This window comes from Balaenoptera ricei, chromosome 11, assembly GCF_028023285.1.
Source record: "Balaenoptera ricei isolate mBalRic1 chromosome 11, mBalRic1.hap2, whole genome shotgun sequence".
Lineage (NCBI taxonomy): Eukaryota > Metazoa > Chordata > Mammalia > Artiodactyla > Balaenopteridae > Balaenoptera > Balaenoptera ricei.
In genome coordinates this window covers 23441180-23463170 of record NC_082649.1, presented here as the reverse complement: position 1 = coordinate 23463170, position 21991 = coordinate 23441180, and the positions used below count along the sequence as shown (strand labels likewise).

Genomic DNA, 21991 nt, shown 5'->3' with positions numbered 1-21991 from the left:
TGGAACCCCAGGTTGGGAAGCCTGACATGGGCCTCAGAACCTTCACTCCAGTGGGTGGGTTTCTGTGGTACAAGTGTTCTCCAGTCTGTGAGTCACCCACCCAGCAGGTATGGGATTTGATTTTGCTGTGATTGCGCCCCTCCTACCGTCTTATTGTGGTTTCTCCTTTGTCTTTGGATGTGGGGTATCTTTTTTGGTGAGTTCCAGTGTCTTCCTGTCAATGATTGTCCAGCAGCTAGTTGTGATTCTGGTGTTCTCACAAGAGGGAGTGAGAGCACGTTCTTCTACTCCGCCATCTTGGTTCAGGCTCTGTATGACTTCTAATCTTCTAAATTTGTTAAGGTGGGGACTTCCCTGGTGGTGCAGTGGTTAAGAATCCGCCTGCCAACGCAGGGAACACGGGCTCGATCCCTGGTCTGGGAAGATCCCACATGCCGCGGAGCAACTAAGCCTGTGCGCCACAACTACCGAGCCTGTGCTCTAGAGCCCGTGAGCCACAACTACTGAAGCTCGTGTGCCTAGAGCCCGTGCTCTGCAGCAAGAGAAGCCACCACAATGAGAAGCCCGCGCACCACAACAAAGAGTAGCCTCCGCTTGCTGCAACTAGAGAAAGCCCGTGCATAGCAAAGAAGACACAACGCAGCCAGAAATAAAATAAATAAATTTATTAAAAAAAATTTTGTTAAGGTGTGTTTTATGACCCAGAATGTGGTCTATCTTTGTGAATGTTTAATGTGAGCTTGAGAAGACTGTGTATTCTGCTGTTGTTGGGTGAAGTAGTCTATAGATATCGATTATATCCAGTTGATTGATAGTGTTTTGAGTTCAATTTTGTCCTTACTGATTTTCTGCCTGCTTGCTCTGTCCATTTCTGAGAGAAGGATGTTAAAGTCTCCAACTAAAAGAGTGGATTCATCTATTTCTCTTATCAATTCTATCAGTTTTTGCCTCACAGAGTTTGACCCTCTGTTGTTAGGTGCATTCACATTAAAGATTTTAATGTCTTTTTGGAGAATTGACTCCTTTATCAGTGTGTGACGCCTTTCTTGCTATTTCTGATAACCTTCCATGTGTTGAAGTCTGCTGTGTCTGAAATTAATATAGCTACTCTTGCTTTCATTAGACTAGTGTTAGCATGGTATATTTTTCTCTATCCAGAACCTCTGTGCCATGAGTTGGGTTCTCCCCATCATGCTGCCAGATCAGGGTTATTCCATAAGGTAGAAGCCCAGGGCCCAGCATCTTAGGGTGACCTCACGGTCAGAGATAGAGTGATGGGTTGCATGTGTCTTTGGGGGAATCTGAGGAGGTGAATCAGAAAATTCAGACATTTTGCATCCCTAATGGGACACTCCAGCAGCACTCATGTGACCATCCTGGGAACAGACAGGACAGTTGAGTTGGGGGGAGAAAGACACCAGCCTGGACTTGGGGTCTGGGATAATCTCCTGTTCCTTGGATAGCTGTAAGTTCAGGTTGAGACAACTCAGAGAAAGAGGCTCCAGGTTTCTGGGTTGGAGAACACCACTTCTGGTCCTGACCTGTGTGGGGGCCAAGTAACTCAGAAGAGCTGAAATCAGACCTCCAGACAGATTGAGGGTGAGGCAGAGAACAAGGCCTGAGAGAGAGAAAGTCACCCAGAGTATAGTGCCCATTGCTGCCACCAGAGTCAAAGGGAACTGCTAATCAGTTACTTCGGGGATTGTCTTCCCCTCCATCCCTGGAGAGACTGGATGCCTTAGTTGTCCCGAGAGAAGGGCGGGCCCTCAGAGTCATGCTCTTGGCACAGAATCTGGAATCCCCAGAGGACTCTTCCCTGTGGTTCTAGTATCAGACATAATTTCTCTTCTTGGCTTCTTTTTTCTGATTTTTTTTCTATTTTTTTTTTTAATTAAGGATCCTAAGGTAGCTTTTTAAAAATTAATTAATTAATTAATTAATTAATTAATTTTAAATTTTTGGCTGTGTTGGGTGTTCGTTTCTGTGCGAGGGCTTTCTCTACTTGCGGTGAGCGGGGGCCACTCTTCATCGCGGTGCACGGGCCTCTCACTGTCGCGGCCTCTCTTGCTGTGGAGCACAAGCTCCAGACGTGCAGACTCAGTAGTTGTGGCTCACAGGCCCATTTGCTCCGCGGCATGTGAAATCTTCCCAGACCAGGGCTCGAACCCGTGTCCCCTGCATTGGCAGGCAGATTCCCAACCATTGCGCCTCCAGGGAAACCCCCTGATTTTTTTTCTATTTATCTGTCTAATAAGTATCTTATTAACATTAATCTTTGACTTAAGAAACATCTAAAGAGGAACAGTTTCAACACTGTCTTGCTAAATTCTGACCCTGTTCTTTAGTAATTACTCATATTTCATCTCATATTTACTTCTGCAACATCCTCTATCTACATACTTAACCCATAAAATCTGTTCCCTTCAGTCCTGTAAGTGAAATATGGACTGTGCTGTAATTGAATATAATAGTTAAAACCTTTGGCCACTCACCATATAGAAAAAATCTGGTTGCACATTGCTTTGTCCCTGCTATAATGAGGATCTGAACATACAACGTCAGCCATCGACTTGTACTTGCTTGTATTGATAGATACAGTAATAGGGTATAGGAATCTTGTGTTGTTTGGTCATACTTTTTTGACAAAACATTCTTATATAACTGAGCTATCAGAGCAAGTATGCCCACATCTCTTGAACCCAGCAGTTTAAATAAGGGACGTTCTTCTTACGCAGCTAGCAGCTGCTCCCATGTCTTGAGAATGCTAAACTACGTGAGTCTTGATGAGACCACCTCTTATTACAGAAGCCAAAAGCACACTTTCCTAACCTTTAATGTTGCTGGGGCACAGGCAGGCATCCTATTCTCTGGCAATCTGGTGCACTTATGCCAGATTTTGATTTAGGCGTTAGTTACATGAAGAACTATGGCCTGTTCTATCCACTAATTTCCTGAGACCATTCCCTCCTCAACTCTTCATTCTCATCTCTATGTCCAGGAGAACTATACCCATCAGTTGGGTCTATGAATGCACCAAGATAGCTACTGCCAAACACACCTCTGGCTCCACCCCTGTCTGTATTCACTACTTCTTCCTCCTCTGCTCCCCACCAGATCACACCCACTCTCCACTAGCTTGTCCTCATGCATCATATGTTCTGTTTACGTACTGACTATCCCAACAATCCTCTCAACCACTGATGACTCCCCCACCTGCTCCTCCCTCTCACTGCAGCTCCCGCACTGACTCCCAGCTCTCTTGGGGCAGAATTTGCAAGCAGGTAGGCACACATATCCCTCCCTCTTTACACTCTAAAAGCCCCAGTAACGTTTAAAAAATTTCCCTTTTTCTAAAATTAGCCAAATTTGTTTTCTGCTGCTTATAGTTAAGACTATTAATTTAATATTAAGCTAAGTATCTATTTCTACCATCTCAAAACACAGCTGATATAAGACTGAACTTCAGGACCAAGTGACTTCCAAAAACTCATATACACCTGAACCTCACATGGCTTCCACTCCCCCCTTCTTATTGCAAAAATTATCAGAACACCTCAGAAAGAAATAAACCAATTCCCACTCCAGATAGCTCAAGTCTCATAATGTATCAATGGTAAGCAGGTATGAGTGGCAAAACATTTACTGTTTGCTCAGCTGCTTAGAAGGATGACAGGAGAAATTATGTGACAGAAAAGGTGCTCTAGAAATGGATATGGATGTTGTAATCAATTCCTATTCGTGGCAGGGGCTGCAGTCCTATGATATAGTCACTCGTTCTCATACCTTTGACTCAGTGGCAGGTGAAGAACCAAATCAAAGGCAACAGAAGAGAAAAATTAATAATTAATACGCATTTTAATAAGTACTTTAAAGACATTTCAACCATTCCCTTGTAGAGAAAGCAGACCAAGCGTTACGACTCCCATTTTAGAGACAAAGCAGTGAGGACAAGAGACTCCTGACTACCATAAGGCTCCAGTCACCTAAGTGCATTCAGAAACCCCGCAGGACTACCTAGCTGAGGCAGAGAGCTGGGAATGATGTAAAGGAGCAGAGGATCAATGAAAACACCGAGGGCTGTGCCCAGGAGGTCTCCTCTCAGGGTCTCAGCGTAAGCCTGGATCTCATGCAGTCAAGCCACAGGAAAGGGAAAATTCTCCCAGTGAAGGAAGATGAGAATTCATAGAGAAACTCTTGAGTTCTGGCATTGGTAAAGGTTACCTTCCCACCATCATAATCCAGAGCAGCTCCAGTCAGCCTTGGACAGTAGGACAGGATCTGGCAAGGCTCAGGGCCGGTGCATATATAGACCCCAGCTGAAGACAGCTGCAGAGTCCAGACTCCCTCCTCAGGGGTGAAGCTGAGAAACCCTCTTCTCACCACTGACTCTCTTGCCACCCTCACCAGGCAGAATTCTGGCCACATTCCATCTTCTTGCGACCATTCCCCTCCGACTCCTCCTTCTCACCTCTATATCCAGGAGAACTAGACCCATCAGGGATGCCTAGAAATCCACCAAGATAGCTACTGCCAAACACACCTCTGCTTCCACCCCTGTATTTCACTGCTTCTTCTTCCTCCTCTGCTCCCCACCAGATCCTGTCCACTGTCACTTCCCAATACACTTTGCCCCACGTGAAGCCCTTACTGCCCAGCACGCCAGGCTCTGGATCAAATCGCTGACCATGCTGCTATGTGTTCATCCACAAGCCAGGGAATATCATGCTCTTCCCATTTGGAAACACTGAGAGGTAGCCGCTGGCTGTCTGGGAATTCAGGATGATCCTCACTGTGGGGACAAGGAGATAAAGGCGTGGCATCACAAAATACAGCAAATGAGATTTATCCCATAGGTCCTGGGGCCTTTATGACAATGGGGGGAGACTCCTCAGGGGGCCAGGCCAGAAACTGCTTTTGACCTTGTGCTCTTACTATTAGCAACCATATCTGGAAAATGAAGAGAACACAGAAAATTCAAGGGCACAGGCAGTGTGATGAGACTTGAGAGGGAAAAACGGTAAGGACTGGGATCAGTGCAGCTGCACAAATCTGGGGAAAGGTTTGTGGTTTTGAAATCTGAAAACTCAGGATAAAGAATTTGGATACATTAGTCACACGAAGACCTTCCTCTTTAAATCGAAAGAGCTGACCCATAAGTAATGGAGCTTCACAGGAAAGCTGCAATTAGCAAACTTCAGCCACTATCCCCTCCAGCTGCTCACTTGTTTTGTATTCCAGATCCCTCATCAATTTTCCTAGAATAAAAGTACCAAAGGACAGTAAGCGATTCTGACACCACATCTTCTAGGTCAAATTCTCTTACTGTTGGCTAATATAACTTTCGAAGGTGACAAAGCACCATGAAAACGCAAGTGAAATAGAGAAATCAATTCAGGAGACACCCAGAGCTGTCCAGTGTAAAGTGGTTCATGTAAGTATCCCGGCCAACATCTGCTGAATCCAACTGGTGCTTCATTAAAGAGTACCTGTGGACATGTTCCCTGTTGTTAAACTAAGTCCTAAACTTCTAGTCCTAGACCATACTATTTCTCTCCACTCTCAAAGGTACCTCTTTTAGATTCATTCTCCCAGTATTCTTTAAATTTAAAGAATTTTTAATTGTGGTAAAAACACACAACATTTACCATCTTTACCATTTTTAAGTGTATAGTTCATTAATGTTAAGCATATTTAACTTGCTGTGCAACCAATTTCCAGAACTCTTCCATTCTTCAAAGCTGAAACTTTCTACCCATTGAACAACAGCTCCGCATTTCCCCCTCCTCCCAACCACTAATCTACTTTCTGTTCCTGTGCATTTGACTGCTTCAGAGACCTCCCATAAATGGAATCATACAGTACTTGTCCCTTCGTGACTGGCTCATTTCACTTAGCATAATGTCCTCAAGGTTCACCCATGTTGTAGTATGTGTCAAAATTTCCTTCCTTTTTTAGGCTGGATAATATTCCATTGTCTGCATATGCCACATTTTGTTTATCCATTCATCCACTGATGGATGGATTTGGGTTGCTTCTACCTCCTGGCTATGGCGAATAATGCTGCTATGAACATGAGTGTGCAAATATCTCTTTGAGATCCTGCTTTTAATTCTCTGGAAAGTGGGAATGCTGGATCATATGGTAATTATATTTTTAATTGTTTGAGGAAATGCCACACTGTTTTCCATAGCCTCCCAATTTTCTTTTGCCTCACTGTTAAATGTGAAATATCTTTTTACCAACTCTGAGACCTATTGACTATGATTCTGCTTTAGTCTAGGTAACATTCTTAGACTATCATGTGGAATGCTCTCTGGTTTGGACTTGCTTAGATTCCCTCCCCAATGTCCCTGCGTGGTGTGAGTGACGTGCACAAGAGCAAGGAACTCTGAGAAGCCACGGCCACAATCAAAACCTAAGGAAACATTATAGAGAAAGAAAGAAGGGTTTCTAGGCTCAGAATCCCTTCCTTTACCATGGAATCCTTTGAGTCCTTTCTCTAAAGAAAGAAGTTTATCTGAAAATTCTTGTGTCTGCTTTTTGATTGGAGGACTGATAAGCTTTTCAATCCAGAACTTCTTCCGGGGGTATCTAGAGAAAATGAAGTCACAGTTAGAACTCCTGAGAGAAAGGCATGATTTCCCATCGTCAGCACGTGCATGTGCACAAACACCAGCAATGGACCAAAGGGTCAGAGAGTAAAAGCTGCTTTTCCAAGTGGTCGATTTCAACATCAGAGTCAAAGAGTAGATATATAGAGTTCTGAAGAAAGGGCCATGATCCAAGGATTCTCTACCCACCAATATATCATTTATAGACAATGTTAAAAAAGAGAGAAAGCCATTTTCTGCCTTTGAAAGTCTTTGAAACATGCCAGTAATACTACAACCTCTAAAGAAATTACCTGAGGATATAAACTAGACAAATTAAAATTAAGCTTTAAATATACATTTTTAAAAGCTTTAAATTTAAAATTAAGGAAGCGCTGGGCAGAGATATATAAGCTAAATACAAAATGAAGGAAATCTGAGGTCTTGATCTTATTATCAAACAGGATTGGATTCAAAGCAAAAAATTATTAAGTAAGACAACAGAGGGTGTTTTATGTTACTAAGAAAATTATAATCCACAATTAAGATACAACTCTCCTTAAAGGTCATACAGAAAAAAAGTATCAAATATAAAAAGCAATAAGAATACAAGTAAAATGGGCAAAAACTCATTGCTAATAGGAATCTTTGAGTGATTGCTTCTAGTCCATAACATATCAAGAAGTCAAAAAATAAGTGTCAATGCAAAATACCTAAATAACAAATAAATAACAAAACTACTAAGGAAAACTTCATGGAGATATAGCAAATCCTATTCCAAAAACACAGAGAATGTACCTTCTTTGCAAATGTTTGGAACTGTCCAACAGTTTACAACGTACAATACACAAAGCCTCAATAAAGTCCAAAATGGTAGAAATGGCAACAAACTTGTCTGGTCACAAGATTTAAAAACGATGAAACATAAAACTATTAGAAAAAACCCTGCACACCACTGACAGGAAAAAAAAAAAAAGAGGGAGGAGAGTCCTTGAAGAGGATCTTATCCTGGAGGAGAATGTTGGACAGAGTTCTCACCTCCTTGTCTGGACCTGGCTTGTCTAGTCCTTGTTCCCTTCACCCGCTGCCTAGAGGATGGTCCCTGCCTTGTGCTGGTTGGCAGCCAAACCATCAGGAGTTACGGTGTCTTGATCTTTGGAGTCGATGGCACTCAGCAAGGCCCTGCCTCAGCCCTCCCTGCTTTGTCTCCCGCAGAGCCTCCAGAGCACAGGTGACACAGCATCCCAGCCCTGACGGAGAGGTCACCCTGAGATCCTGGGCCCTGGGCTTCTACCCTCAGAGGTCACCCTGACCCGGCAGTGTGATGAGGAGGACCAGACCCAGGCCATGGAGCTTGTAGAGACCAGGCCTTCAGAGGACAGAACTTTCCAGAAGTGGGCGGCCCTGGTGTTGCCTTTTGGAGATGAGCAGAGACACACGTGCCACGTGCAGCACCAGGGGCTGCCTGAACCCCTCTTCCTGAGGTCCGGTGTGGAGGGATCTGAGGGGGAACCTTCTTCTCAGGGAAGTAGGAGCCCTTCTGGGGACTTTCAGCAGGGTCAGGGCTCAGATGTGAGTCAGGGCCCCTCACTCTCCTTTCCTCCTCAAAGCCGCCTTCCCAGCCCAGCATCCCCATCAAGGGAGCACTTGCTGGCCAGCTTCTCCTTGCAGCTGCTGTCAGTGGGGTTGTGTTTGCAGGAGCTCAGATTGCTGGAACTTTGCCTGCAAGAACTGTGCTCTAGAACACCAAGAACTCAGGTTAGGAAGGGATTCTGGGTTTCATTGTTCTGACCCAAGGGTCTCTCACCTCAGGGGTTGAATTGCAACTCCTGTCCTCGTGCCTTCTGGAGCCAACGTGCAGACATCCTGTTGTGCAGCAAAGCCTGGAGGGACCCTGGCTGGTGGGAGGCCAGCTGAGAAAGTGCAGGTGAGCTGGGGGGCTGGGGACCTGCTGGATCCCCTGAGCCCCACTTCCAGGTCAGGCCAGTGTATGTGGCTGCCTTTGGACTCCAGGACCTTGATCTAAGTTCAGCTCCCCTTCTCCTCTAAGAGGGTTCCAGGAGCAGGGCCACATGAGGCCCAGAAAGTACCAGATTGCCTGGGGAATGGGTCTCTTTCTAGTGGGACAAAAATTCTCAGGTCCGTCTCCTGCAGGATCCTAAATTGTTTTACAAAGATGAAGTAGTATTAAGCCCAGTCCTACAATGAACTGGCAAATCTGAAGGGAGAGTGTAACCTGCATGTGTGTCTGTCTGTGTGTGTTCACATGCGTATAGAAATGTGTGTGGATGTTTGTGTATATGTGTGTGGGTGAGTGTACACAAGCGTGTGTGGGCCTTTGTATGTGTATGTGTGTTTTTGTGGTGTGCGGGTGTGCATTGCTCTGATGCGTCCTCATCCTGGCCCCCACCCTGGCCTTCTCCAGGTGCCCCTCCCACCTCAGGGGATATAAGAGACAGGACAGCTCTCCATCTGCACATGAGTAAGAGGCTGAGGTGATGAGTGTTGGGGAGAAGTGGTCCTCATCCTCTTGGAAGAAAGAAACAGGAGCTGCATGCGTGGACTCTCTTCCTTCCCAGGATTTTGCCTTAGTAAATGTGTCAGACACAATTTTAAGGGACTTACATGAATCAAATTATTTAAATCTCATAAGAGTCCTCTGAGATAGGGACAGCAATTAACCCCATTTTACAGACAAGGAAACTGAGGCCTCTGAGAGCTTGGCTGGCCCTCAGCTGGCTGAGCCATGACTCTAAGGCAGCGGTCTGACCGTTGCGCCCAGGTCTGTACTCACTCTCCTGTGTTGACTCCCATACACTGTTCACCAGCCTCACTAAGGGTCACCCCTCTGGGGGCTCTGACAGCTTCCCTTTCCCTTCTGGGCTCTGAGACTGGCTGGGAGTCTATTGCGCTTCTCACACTCCCTATAGGTGTGTCCATGGGGTCTGAAGTGACAGGAGAGTTGGTTCTACATTGGCTGCTGGAGTGTGTTTGCCGGAGGTGGGGGGAAGTGAGGGTCACATCTGGGCTGTAGGGCCGCAGTGGTGTTTGCATCTGGGTGTGAGCTGGGCTTTCCAGATGCTGAAGGGTGAAGACCAGCAGGGGCCGTGCAGAGTTTACTCATCACTGTGTTATTTCACAGCCTGAAACCACGGCCCTTCGTGGGCCTGAGAGTCACAGGGGTGTTCACGCATCTCCTTCCCATCCCTGCTGCCCTGACTGCTCTTCTTCCAGCTGACTTCCGGGGAACATCTGCTGTCCAAGGTGACACATGAGGAGGGGTCTGGCCACACCCCTGCTCACCAGCACTTCCTCCCATCCTGCCTGCTGCTCCCTTCTGGGGCCTCCTGGATGAAGTGAGAGGACAGCAACTAGGACAGACAGAGAAGCTGACATTATGCTGGTAAAGAGAAAGCAGAACGTCTGTCACCAAGAAAAGGACAGGGTTGCCTTAGGGAAGAAGACTGAGTAGTTTCTTGTGCGCTGTTACACTGGCAGCCTCAGACTTCTGCTGGATGTTGACAGGAGGCTGACCTTAATTTCTTGCCATGTAGGACTTTCCAATGCAGCTGCTTCCTTCCTCAGTGCTTGCAAGCAGTGAAGACAGTAGAAAGTCAGCCAGCAAGATGGGGTCTTGCTCTTCTATGATCTAATCTCAGGAGTGACATCCCCGTTGTCATATTCTATTGGTCAGAAGCAAGTCCCAGGTCCCACCCACACTCAGGGGTGGAAAGCCACAAGGTGTGAACCCCAGGAGGCAGGGATCCTTGGGTAGATCCTTGGTATCTCAGAGTCTGTCTGCACTGGGACATTCCAGGTCAGAGAAGCAGGAGCACGAGGTAGTGAGGACTCTGCCACGGATTGCACAGTCACTGAACAGTCGTTGTCACTGTGGGTCCACCTCAGGCAGGATGATCTGCAGAACTGACTTGTGTTTATCACGGCACCGACCTGGATACAAGAATCAATGTTTTCATCGGAAAGGTTTCTCTCCAGGTCTGTGGGAATCTGAGAGGGTCCCCTCTGAATATTTGCCCCCTTACTTTTCAAACCACCTACACCTCTAGGAAAGTGCTGTCACTACAGTCACCCACATTTTTCTTCCCTGTGTCATCCTGCCAGCAAACCCTGGGCTCCCACTTTTCCTCCCATCTTACTTTCCTACAGGATCCCAGAGTCACTCCTTGTGATTCTAGTATGTTGGTTTCTTCCCCTTCATCCAGATTATTTCTTAGTGATTTTCTCTCGTGTTGATTAGTCAGCTTCATTAGGAAATTGTGTTCTCTAACTAACCCTTTCTACTAATTTTTGGACCAAATGGGCCAAGGTCGTCTCTCCAATCCTCAGCTCTCGTCCCACACAGGGACAGGATAAGAGTGGGGCTCCTGGGAAGTCATGGACTGGCACAGACCCTCATCGGGGTGAGACATTTAGGTCAGCAAGCCATAGACCTTAGCTTTCTTTATGTCCCCGGCAGGGGGCACCACACCTGGCACACAGTATGCTCTCAATCAGCTCCCTCCCTCCTGGAAGCTGTTTCTCCGACAACTAATTATAGACTATGTTGCATTTACCAGGCCATTTCACTCCATCGTGAGTTCCTTGATGTGTCACTCACTGAGGCCCAGCGTAGAGCCTGACATCTAGTAACCGCTTAATAAATGATTACTAAATGAGTGTGGGGTTTTCTTTGGTCATTCAACATTTATTTCAACTTACTAATACATGCATAAAGTTTAAAAAATTCATATGACATAAAGGATATACAGTGAAAAGTAAATTTCCTCCTCCATCCCATCCAAAACCCTTCCAAATTCCCTCCCTGGACACAGTAACTGTTACCAGTTTCGACAGTGTAGTAGAGAGCAATTTCATTTTATCAGGTGGTATTTATCACATATTCTATCTGCAATTTTGTTATCAATTAGCAATATATTCTGAGATTATTCTATTTTTAAAATACAAATCTGGCTCAGCTTAAGATACTGATAATAACAATTCTCCACTGCTGATTTAAAAAAATTTAAGTATAGCAAAAATCATCTCTCTTCCATAGTAATAGAGTTTTTTTCTGGACAAAGTCACCCAGATTAAAAATACATTCGGGACTTCCCTGGTTGCGCAGTGGTTAAGAATCCGCCGGCCAATGCAGGGGACACGGGTTCGATCCCTGGTCCGTGAAGATTCCACATGCCGCGGAGCAAATAAACCCGTGCGCCACAACTACTGAAGCCCGTGCCCCACAACTACTGAAGCCTGCGCGCCTAGAGCCCGTGCTCGCATCAAGAGAAGCCACCGCAATGAGAAGCCCCCGCACTGCAACTAAGCGGAACTAGAGAAAGCCCAGCAACAAAGACTCAATGCAGCCAAAATAAATAAATAAATAAATAAATTAAAGTAAAAAAAACCCAAAACATTCAATCTCCACTACTTGTATCCTTTTGATTAAGTTCTGGCCAATATGATGAAGCAGATGTGAACTTTAAAATTTTGATCTTAAAGGGAAGAAACCTTTCTTCCTTCCCTGCTTTCCCTGGTTGCTCCTGGACCATGAGCATGGTCTTAGGTACCTTGGGTCATGCCAACAATGGCAACATCCCAGGGACAGCAGAGAAGGAAGGTCAAGGACACCTGGACGCCTGGACATCCTCGTGGTGCAGAGCCACCCTAGCAGCCCTGGAACTGCCTGCCTCACCGTCATGGGAGACACACACAGGCTTCCATCCGGTGAGACCACTGTTATTGGGGTTCTGCTGCACGTACTGAATACATATCGGCAGAACAGGACTTCCCAGGAGTGTGGGGCTGTGGTGGTGTGTTCTAAGACGAGCAGAGATATATTTACACCGTCACCACTTGGGCTCCTGGGACATTATTGTAAATGGAGAAAGGGAGAGCTGGGCCAGGGTTTGGGGCACAGCACAGGGAGACTGGAGACTGTTACCCTCCTCATCTCTCTAGCCATGGGGTCTGATAGGGGAGCATTTGGGTCACCAGGTGTTAGATTTGGGAGCCTTCGTTTCTTCACTTCCCTTCTTGTCCTTTTCACAGACAGTTCTCTTGACATTCCAGCCAGGATGAGAATCACTGCTGGTGGTCTCTTCCTCCTCCTCCTCCTGTCTGATGGCAGTGACTGTGGAGGCTGAGATTTGGAGGAGAAACTCCTCAGGTAGGGAAAGAATGCAGCATCAATTGTCATTGGGTTCCATCGGGAATCTCTGCTTCCCCAGCCAGGCCTGGACAGCCAGCCCTGAGACAGCTGACCCCGGGTCCCTCATATCTTTTCCCCTGGTGATCCCCAAATATACATTCATCACTTCCCCTATTCTATTTGTTACCAGTGAGTCACTAGGTCCAGCTTATGTTCCAAAGGTATTAGACAGGGGCATAGATACCAGAGGAGGGAGCATCGGGGACCAACTTAGAGTCTGCCAACCACAGGGTGACTTTGGGACCATCTGACTACATGGCCTGTCACACGGCTGAGGCTAGCAATGCAGAGACCAGAATAAATAGAGTGCAAGTCAAAGGTTTTGGGGCTCACTTCACAGGAATCCAGATCAAAATTATATTCCTGAAAAACTGGCCCGATCTTCCAGGTAATTTGGGATTTTTAAAAGAGAGAACTTTGTAGGTAGAAACATAAAGGTAGGAAATGAAAAGAAGGGTAGCAGCGCTGAGAGTTAGCATTGTCTCACTATCATTGACAACGATCCTTCCAGTTTCCGCAAGAACCACAGTGGTGAGTTAACTGGTATGTGATGTGACCACCACCCCTGCAACCTTTAAGTCTTTGAGGATGACGTTAACTTCTTTCATTATCCCAAGACACAATATTGTTTTTAATGTTCTGTCGTGGCTGAGCTTGGGCGGCTTTTTCAGGGGCTTCCACGAAGCCTTTCTTACTAAAAGCTTTTACTTCACAGGATTAAAAAAAAACAATATGAGTTCTCTGGGTGACATTTCCAATTACAGCTCATAAGCTTGAGAAAACCAAAGGTAAGATGTTTCCAGATTTGGCTAATGCCCTAAGGATAAAAACAATTTTTCCCTCTGGGTCATTACCCCCATTTATATTTTGGCCTAAACAATTATTCTCTTGATACTGTACTTATGGAAGCTTCTTATACTTTATATATTATTTTTATTTGTTTTCACTGGAAGAGGCAGCCTTAAAACAAGTTCTATCACGTTACTGGGAATGGAGTCTCCATGACCTGTTTTTTCACTCCTGCTATTTATCTGGCACCATGGTAGGTGCTAGAATACAAGTCCACCTAAACCAATGATACTTTATCTCTTCTGTGAGCCAGTGCTGGTTTGTGAAATGTTTGCTCTGAGCTCACAATAAGAAACATACAGACATTGAAAGTGAGTGTAAGCAAGTAAACTTCTACCTTTATCTTGACCCAGACTGGTAATTGCCAAGAAAAAGATGAGCATTTATATCCTGTCATTGGATCTGCTAAGACAGTTGGATCATTAGTTCCTCATGGACCAGAGATTGAGTAACTTGCTGTCTAAACTAGTATTGATACTTTTTGGTGGGGATCACATGTAAACTGATAAGTGATATGGATACTTTCCCCAGAAAGATGTGCATGTACAAAGAAATAGGAAACTTAGTATAAAATGTCAGTGTTTATGTATGGATCCCATGAAGACTTACAGATCTTGTTTTTTTAAGCTTAGAAAGAGACAAAGGTAGGGAGAGGACATTTTGAGTAATCATTTCATTATTGAAAAATGCACTCTGCTTATGTGAGTATAAACTGGAGTAGACAGAAGCTGGACCCCATAACAGAACATCACAGAAGAAGTTGAAAGATGTCATTTATTACTTATTCATCCATCCAACCTGACTGCTTACAATGTACCAGGTCAAGTTCTCGTCTAGGTCACTGCTGCAAAAATTGAAATTTGTCATTCTTTTTCCCTTCCTCACCTTCAACCTCCACCCCTAGAATCTGTACCCTCTTCCCAAGTTAGGGGAATTTCAAACTTGAAGATCTTGGTAGGAGGTAGAGGCCACCTCCCTCCATAAGGGAGAAAAACCTGCTTCCAAACATTCTGGCAGGTTGAAACAGCCTGAGGCCCCACCAGGCAGGTGACCCCGTGCTGGACTCTGACTCAGGACATGGTGACACAGGGAGGCTGGAGTTGTGCTGAATGCTTTGGCACATGTGGCAGAGGTGGCGGTAGTGTCGTCCAGTTGTCAGGAACAGCAGAGACAGCAGGCCTAGCCGCAGGGTGCATTGTCCAGCATCAGGGCTGACAGTGCTGTGAACAGTGGCATCTGTGCCCACCTGCAGGCGCACGGGTTCCTCTGTGGGACCCGACCTGGATGGGATTGTGGATTCTGTTCCTGGCTGTGTACTCTCAGGACTGTTCTGTGGCTTTTTCCTGAAATAAAACAAAACTACAATCAATCTCTCTTTCCCTCTCTCTCTCTCTCTCTCGTTCCATTTAGAACAATTTGAAACCCTTTTTTCCCCATAAAAAATTGCATGAGAATACCATGTAGCGAAACTCTGAGAGAGCAGGGATTCAGAGACTCTTCCCCGCTGCTTTACTGAGATATGATTGATCTACAATATTGAGTAAGTTTATGGTGTACAACTTGTTGACTTGATACACTTAATATTGCAAAATAATTACCACTGTGGCATTAGCTTACAACTGTATCATGCCACATAATCACCTTTTTCATGTGTGTGGAGAAAATTTAGGTCTACCCTCTTAGCAACTCAAGAGCTTTTCTGTATGCTGAGTGGATAACTGCTTCTTAAATTTTCCACCTGGCTATACTGCATGGTAGAGAAAACATGTATCTCCCAGAAAATGTCCTGACTTTTTCTTCCCAGGGAAAAACATTTCAATGAGGATTTAAAATCCCTCCCCACCCTGATTACTCTCTGATCCCTGACCTCAGTGGATCCCAATCTGCCTGAGCCTCAGGACTGCTTGTAAGGATTGTTACAAAGTACTCAGGCCTCTTCCCCGACCCACCATCTCAGAATGTGGGCATGGAGTCCAGGAATCCCTTATGAACAAGCCCTACAGGTGAGGCTGATGCACAGCCACATGGGAATCCTGGTCTACATTGTTGCTACTAACTGTGTGATCTGAAGACCAGCAACCTCAGCACCAAACTTGTTTAAAATGCAGATTCTCACGCTCCCTTCCACCTGAGGTGTGCAGGTGATGCACAAGGAAGATCGGGACCCCCTGGTCTCTGTGCCGTCTAGACTCGGTGTTCAGAACCGTGCGGTCTGCTCGGGTGTGTGGTCTGATCAGATCGCATAGCGCTGGGGGGTCCAGGGTTCAGTCCTTGTCCTTCCTCTTCTGTAGCCAATTCTCCCCTGGTGACCTCATCTGTTCTCAAAGCTTTAAACCTCATTTATAGGGTGTCACCTCCTCCAACTATTTCTCCAGCCAAGTCATCTCACCTGAACCCCAGACTCAGTTTGCACTTTCCTAAACCGAATGTCAATGCTGCCGCCTCCTCAAATATGCTGCTTCCAGAGTCTCCCCACTTCTGCGGAAGGTGCCCCACATGTCTACTTGCAAATCTCAAAATTTTGGGTCTCCCTTCATTCTGCTTTCTTATAACCCAAATTTAATCCATTAGGAATTGCTGTAAAACGTCATTTTCAGAATATATCCAGAATCCAATCAGTTACTATTACTTTCCCTGCTCACACCCCAGACAAGCACCAGCATCTCCAGCCTGGACACTGCACCATTTCCTACAGTTTCCTCTATGGAATCTCTTGCCCTTCACCTCCTGATTCTGCCCAGCAGCCAGATGTTTCTAGAGAATAGTCGCACCAGGGCAATCTTCTGTTCAAACCATCTTGTAAACTCTGCATCTTACTCACACAAGATCAAAACCCTTCTAATATTGTCTAGGTCTATATGATCTGTCTGGACACTGCATCTCATCTCAGTTCCTCTCTCCTCCAGCTACAATGGCCTCCTCGCTCTTCCTTGAGCACGCAGACACTCTCCTGCCCTAGTACACTGTCACTGGAGGCTCCCCTGCCTGGAGAGAACTTGCCCCAGACATCCTCGGGGACATTCCTTCATGTCCTTTGCATCTTTGCTCAAAGGTCACCTTCTCAATGAGGCCCACACTGACCACCCTAGTAAAACAGCCACCTTCCCTGTCCCCACACACTTACACGCTGGGTCACCTTCCTCAAAGCACTTACCAACTTTTAATGTAAACACTTCCCTCACTTACTAGTCTCAGAGTGCACACTCTGCCCTTTCCCTTAGAACATATACTCCACATGGCTGACAAGTTTTGTCTGTTGTTAGTTCCCTGAGGTTTTCTAGATGCAAAAATAGTGTGTCCTGTATCTGGCACACAAAAATATCAATTGAATGAATCATCAGTGTAGAGCACCTCCCTATTCTAGAGACAGTGTCTTTATTAACGTGACCTCAGGCCACATGCTGCCTTGTGGCAGCTACAGCACAACATCCATTCGCAATAACATCAATGCCACCTGTACTTTTCTCACAAGGGCTGATCTCCTCTCCCTCCCACACCAATCAGTCTGCACACCACACACCACGCTCCTTCTCGCTTCAGAAAAGAATATCCTGCACTTATGTGTCCTATATTCCAACGTACCCTGACTCTGTTAGACTCTGCTTTCTAAATCCACCAGTTTGGATTGGAGTCAGCTCTAGGCTTAGAAGATCTATCTAAGGGCAGAAGAGGGGCCAGGCTGCAGAGAAGAGAGAAATCCAGCAAGAATTAAGTCAAGATGAGAGACTAGTGGGTCCCTTCTCTTTGCTAATTCCAGAATCTGGTTCCTTTAAAAAGATGGGGAAAACTTGGAAAGAAGAATCCAGCAAACATCTCTAGAAGGAGGGCAAGAGCTGGATGAGGCTGAAAATTGCTCTCTTGATACTACTGAGAATCCTGTGTGCAGGGCCCCCTTGGACTTGTGGGGACAATGACAGGCAAAATGACTCCTGCTGCTGTCAGAGATGGAGACACCCAGAGAAGAATGAGACCAGAACTCTGCACGTGAAAAACAACAGTCATTAATCCAACAACAACAACAAAATAAGCAAAATATAAACACACACGATAAAGACAGGGTCCGAGGATGGGACCAAGGCCTGAGCCAAGGCTACCTGGTTACAGGAAGCCCTTGCTGCCCACAGTCCTGGAGACAGTACAAGGCCCAGGTGATTTCTGAGCCTCTGAGATCACAGGTCCTGGTGGGACAAGGTTCTACTCAAGTGACGAGGACAAAGGAACAGAGAAGATGACCTGGCAGAGCAGTGACCACATCAAAGCCCACGATGCAGTGAGCACGGAGTGGGCACAGGCTGCGTCCACGCTCGGCTCCTCACAGCCTCCTCCTGTCCCACCTGCGACAGGCTCAGCACAGCAAACACACAGAATCTGGAAGGTTCTCAGTGCTTCCATTTATTTTCTCTCTCAAACTTTAGGAATCCTTTCCTTTATTATCCCATCAACCCCTCATGGCACGAATTAGAAAAAACAAACTTCATATATAGATTTTATTTCCAAAAGGAAAGTAAGACATTATTACTCAGTGCAACACGAAGTTAAGACAGGGATGGAGGTGGCCCAGCCCTGCCTCTGCTTGAAGAGGCAAGTGGATCAGGGAAGAGAACACAGGTCAGTGTGGGGAGGGGTCGTGGTGGGCAGGGGTGGGCCAGTCTCCCCACCTCCTCACATTATTCTAAGAGGAACACAGACACGTTCTGATGCAGCTGCAGAAAGAGGAGTCACGGGATCTGAAGCCACAAAGTGGGACCGTGCTTCACTCAGTCCCCACGAGGCTGCTGTCTCACACTGTGAAAGAAAATAATCATGAACAAATTCAGGTCAGTCATGTAAGTGCTGACCTTCCCATCAGCCCCCCACATGCTCAAATGTCCCACTCAAAGATCCCCACCACCCGGGGCATCCCCTCGGCCCCAACACCTCTCCCAGTCTAGGCCCTCCAGGGTCTCACCTTTAGGATCCGTGAGAGACACATCAGAGCCCTGGGCACTGTCACTGCCTGGGGGAGAACAAAACCAGGACGTGGTCAGAACCCACAGGAGAGAAACTAGAGAAGGAACTTTAGGAGGGTGAGCCCCCCATGGCCTCCTGTCTGCGCCCTCACAAGGGTCTCAGGAATCACACCCCCTCCACACTCACTTGCAGCCTGAGCGTAGTTCCCTCCTTTTTCACCTGTAAGAAGAAAACATCACGTGAGAGGCCAAGGAGAAGACTGAGTTGTGAGATCCTAGAGGAACCCCCTAGTCCTGGACCCCAGAGGACTTTCCAGAACCGTTGACCAAAACCCATGATAGGATCAGGAACACGAAGAAAGGAGATGTGGGGGGACTGGATCAACTTCTGCCCTCCTGGGGGTCTGTCCTCAGCAGGGACCTTCCCTCTCTGACCTTCAAGTGCTGGTAATCTGGTCCCCAACTGGAATTATGAAGGTGAAAAAATCTGTCTTTCATTTCCACATGTGCTTTACAAAAGGGTAAGTGCTAGTCTCCAGACTGGCAAGCAATGTTTCTCAATGGTACTGCCGAATAAAAACGCAGGCAAGCTTCTACCTGGGCTTGAAACTCCCCAGTGAGACAAGAAAACTCAGATCCCTCCCTCCCTTCCCTACCTGAGTGCTTCTTCCTCCAGATCACAGCTCCAGCCACCACAGCTCCAGTGACCACCAAGAGAACCAGGCCAACGATGAGGCCCATGATGGGGACGGTGGGCTGAGGAGGTTCTGTGGAGAAAAGGGAAGGGGCCCTGACCTCAGGCTTGAATCCCGTCCTTGCTGAACATGTCCAGAAGGGCTCCTGCTTTATCTGAGAAGAAGCTCCACCCCCCATGTCCCTCCTTACCCCATCTCAGGGTGAGGGGCTCCTGAAGCCCCTCGTGCTGCACATGGCACGTGTATCTCTGCTCCTCTCCAGAAGGCACCACCAGGGCCGCCCACTTCTGGAAGTTTCCGTCCCCTGAGGGCCTGGTCTCCACAAGCTCCATGTCCTGGGTCTGATCCTCCCCATCACGCTGCCAGGTCAGTGAGATCTCCTCAGGGTAGAAGCCCAGGGCCCAGCACCTCAGGGTGACCGCACGGTCAGAGATGGGGTGATGGGTCACGTGTGTCTTTGGAGGGTCTGAGGAGGAAGAATCAGAAATTTCACACTTTGGGTTACCTTCATGGGCCACTGAAGCAGTATCATGTGACCCTCCTGAGAATGGACAGCACAACAGGTTTGAAAAGAAGAAGCAAAAACACCAGACACCAGCCTGGACTCTGGAGTCTGGGAAAAATCTCCCAGTCCTTGGAAAGTTCTAGAATAAGGATGAAAGCCAAGGTAGGAGGCTCCATGTAAAGGGGAGAATACAGAGCAATGGTCCTGACTTTGGTGGAGGCTGAATGACTCAAAAGCTGGAGTCAGGCCTCCTAACATGTTCTCAGGCTGAGAACAGGCCTGGAGAGAGAAAGTCATGGTTCACAAAATGGGGGTCAGGGTCAAAGGGCACCGCTAGTCAGTTATTTCAGGGATGGTTTCCGGCTTCTTCCCCAAAGAGACTGGACTCCTTAACTGTCTTTCAGAGAAGTGAAGCCACCGGCGAGTCACTGTCTTGTACAGAATATGAAAACCTGGGCGGATTCCTCCCTCTCCCGACAAGAAGTTGGGGCGGTGTTCCCACAGGGACCCCATTTCCTCCCCTTGTGGGAAGCCAGCTCCAGCCCGAGGGGAGACCAGGGAGGCCCCGCGGCCCCTCGTACCTGCGCGCTGCAGCGTGTCCTTCCCGGTCTCCAGGTATCTGAGGAGCCACTCCACACACCTGCCCTCCAGGTAGTTCCTGAGTTGCTCCGCAGCACCGGCCGCCTCCCACTTGCGCTTGGTGATCTGAGCCGCCGTGTCGGCCGCGGTCCAGGAGCGCAGGTCCTCGTTCAGGGCGATGTAATCGGCGCCGTCGTAGGCGTCCTGACTGTACCCGCGGAGGAAGCGACCGTCCGGCCCCACGTCGCAGCCGTACATCTCCTGGATGGTGTGAGACCCTGACCCCGCCCCGACCAAACGCAGCGATTAAACCCAAACTGAAAATGAAACCGGGTAAAGTCCCGAGTCGGGGGGCCGGGCGGGTCCCGCAATGTTGGGGTGACCCTCGGACCCGGAGACTCGGGGCGACGCCGGCCCGTCCCTGGGGATGGGGGTCGTGACCCGCACTCGGGCCCGCGTCGCTCACCGGCCTCGCTCTGGTTGTAGTAGCCGCGCAGGGTGTTCAGGTCCACTCGGTAAATCTGTGCGGTGTCCTTGTAGATCCGCGTGTTCCGATCCCAATACTCCGGCCCCTCCTGCTCCACCCACGGCGCCCGCGGCTCCTCCCTCGGATTCGGGGCGTCGCTGTCGAACCGCACGAACTGCGTGTCGTCCACGTAGCCGACAGAGATGAAGCGGGGCTCCCCGCGGCCGGGCCGGGACACCCCGGTGTAGAAATACCTCAGGGAGTGGGAGCCTAGGGGCGGGGAGGGGTGACACCCGGTCCGACCCTCCTCCCGGAGCGGGTCCCGGGTCCGAGGTGACGGGGCCGGGGCGGGGGGGGAGGGGGCGAGGGGCTCGTGAGACGGAAAAGGTGTGGAGGTCGGAGAAGGGCCGGCACCTCGGGGGGAGACAAGAGGGGGCGGGAAGCCAGGGAGGGACAGGCGGGGACCGGGGTGAGGGTGCGGGTCTGGGCCGGGAGCGGCGGCGCGGCTCCTTCCCTGGGAGTCCTGCCCCCCGACCCCCGGGGTCCCCTCGCTCCTCCCCGCAGAGGCCGTTCCCTCCCGACCCCGCACTCACCCGCCCAGGTCTCGGTCAGGGCCAGGGCCCCCGAGAGCAGCAGGAGGAGGGTTCGCGGCGCCATGACCAGCATCCTCGGGATCTGAGGAGAAGCTGAGTCGCGGCGGGTCGGTGGAGACTTTATAACCGGGAACCGCGGGGACGCTGATTGGCTTCTCCAGAAACGGGACACGCAATGGGAGTGAGAAGTGGGGCCGCGTCACAAGTGTCCAGGCAGGAGAGCCCGACACAGGTTGTGAGAGAGAAAGTGAAACTCGGGGAGACGGGGAATCCCCACCACGGAGCGTCCCCGCCCCAGAGACCGCCTGACACCCTGAGAGCCTGAGAGCCTGGCCCTCCCGGGACCTGGGACTGTGCCTGGCCCTGCTCCTTCTGCTCAGGGAGCTCTTTGTCGCACTGTCTCCCTGAGTCCTGGCCCGGGGACTGTGTAGTCAGCGATTTTCACAACATTGTGGTCAGAATATTTATACAGTCTTACAAACTAGTGACGACCGCAAAGATAATTTTGTTTATGTGGATACTTCTATCGATACTTTACAAAGTAGAAATAGTAC

The 21991-nt window shown here is 48.2% G+C and overlaps 1 protein-coding gene across 1 annotated transcript; it reads right to left on the bottom strand.

Moving 5' to 3' along the window:
* Positions 1-18509: 18509 nt before the first annotated feature.
* Positions 18510-21546, bottom strand: LOC132374512 (BOLA class I histocompatibility antigen, alpha chain BL3-7). Its single transcript, XM_059938246.1, has 7 exons — positions 21438-21546; positions 20845-21114; positions 20381-20656; positions 19485-19760; positions 19256-19366; positions 18787-18819; positions 18510-18646 (listed from the first exon to the last, which is right to left on the bottom strand). Exons 1-7 carry the CDS (start codon positions 21508-21510, stop codon positions 18525-18527), a joined length of 1161 nt encoding a protein of 386 aa, XP_059794229.1. The 5' UTR covers positions 21511-21546; the 3' UTR covers positions 18510-18524.
* Between the last annotated feature and the right edge of the window lie 445 nt (positions 21547-21991).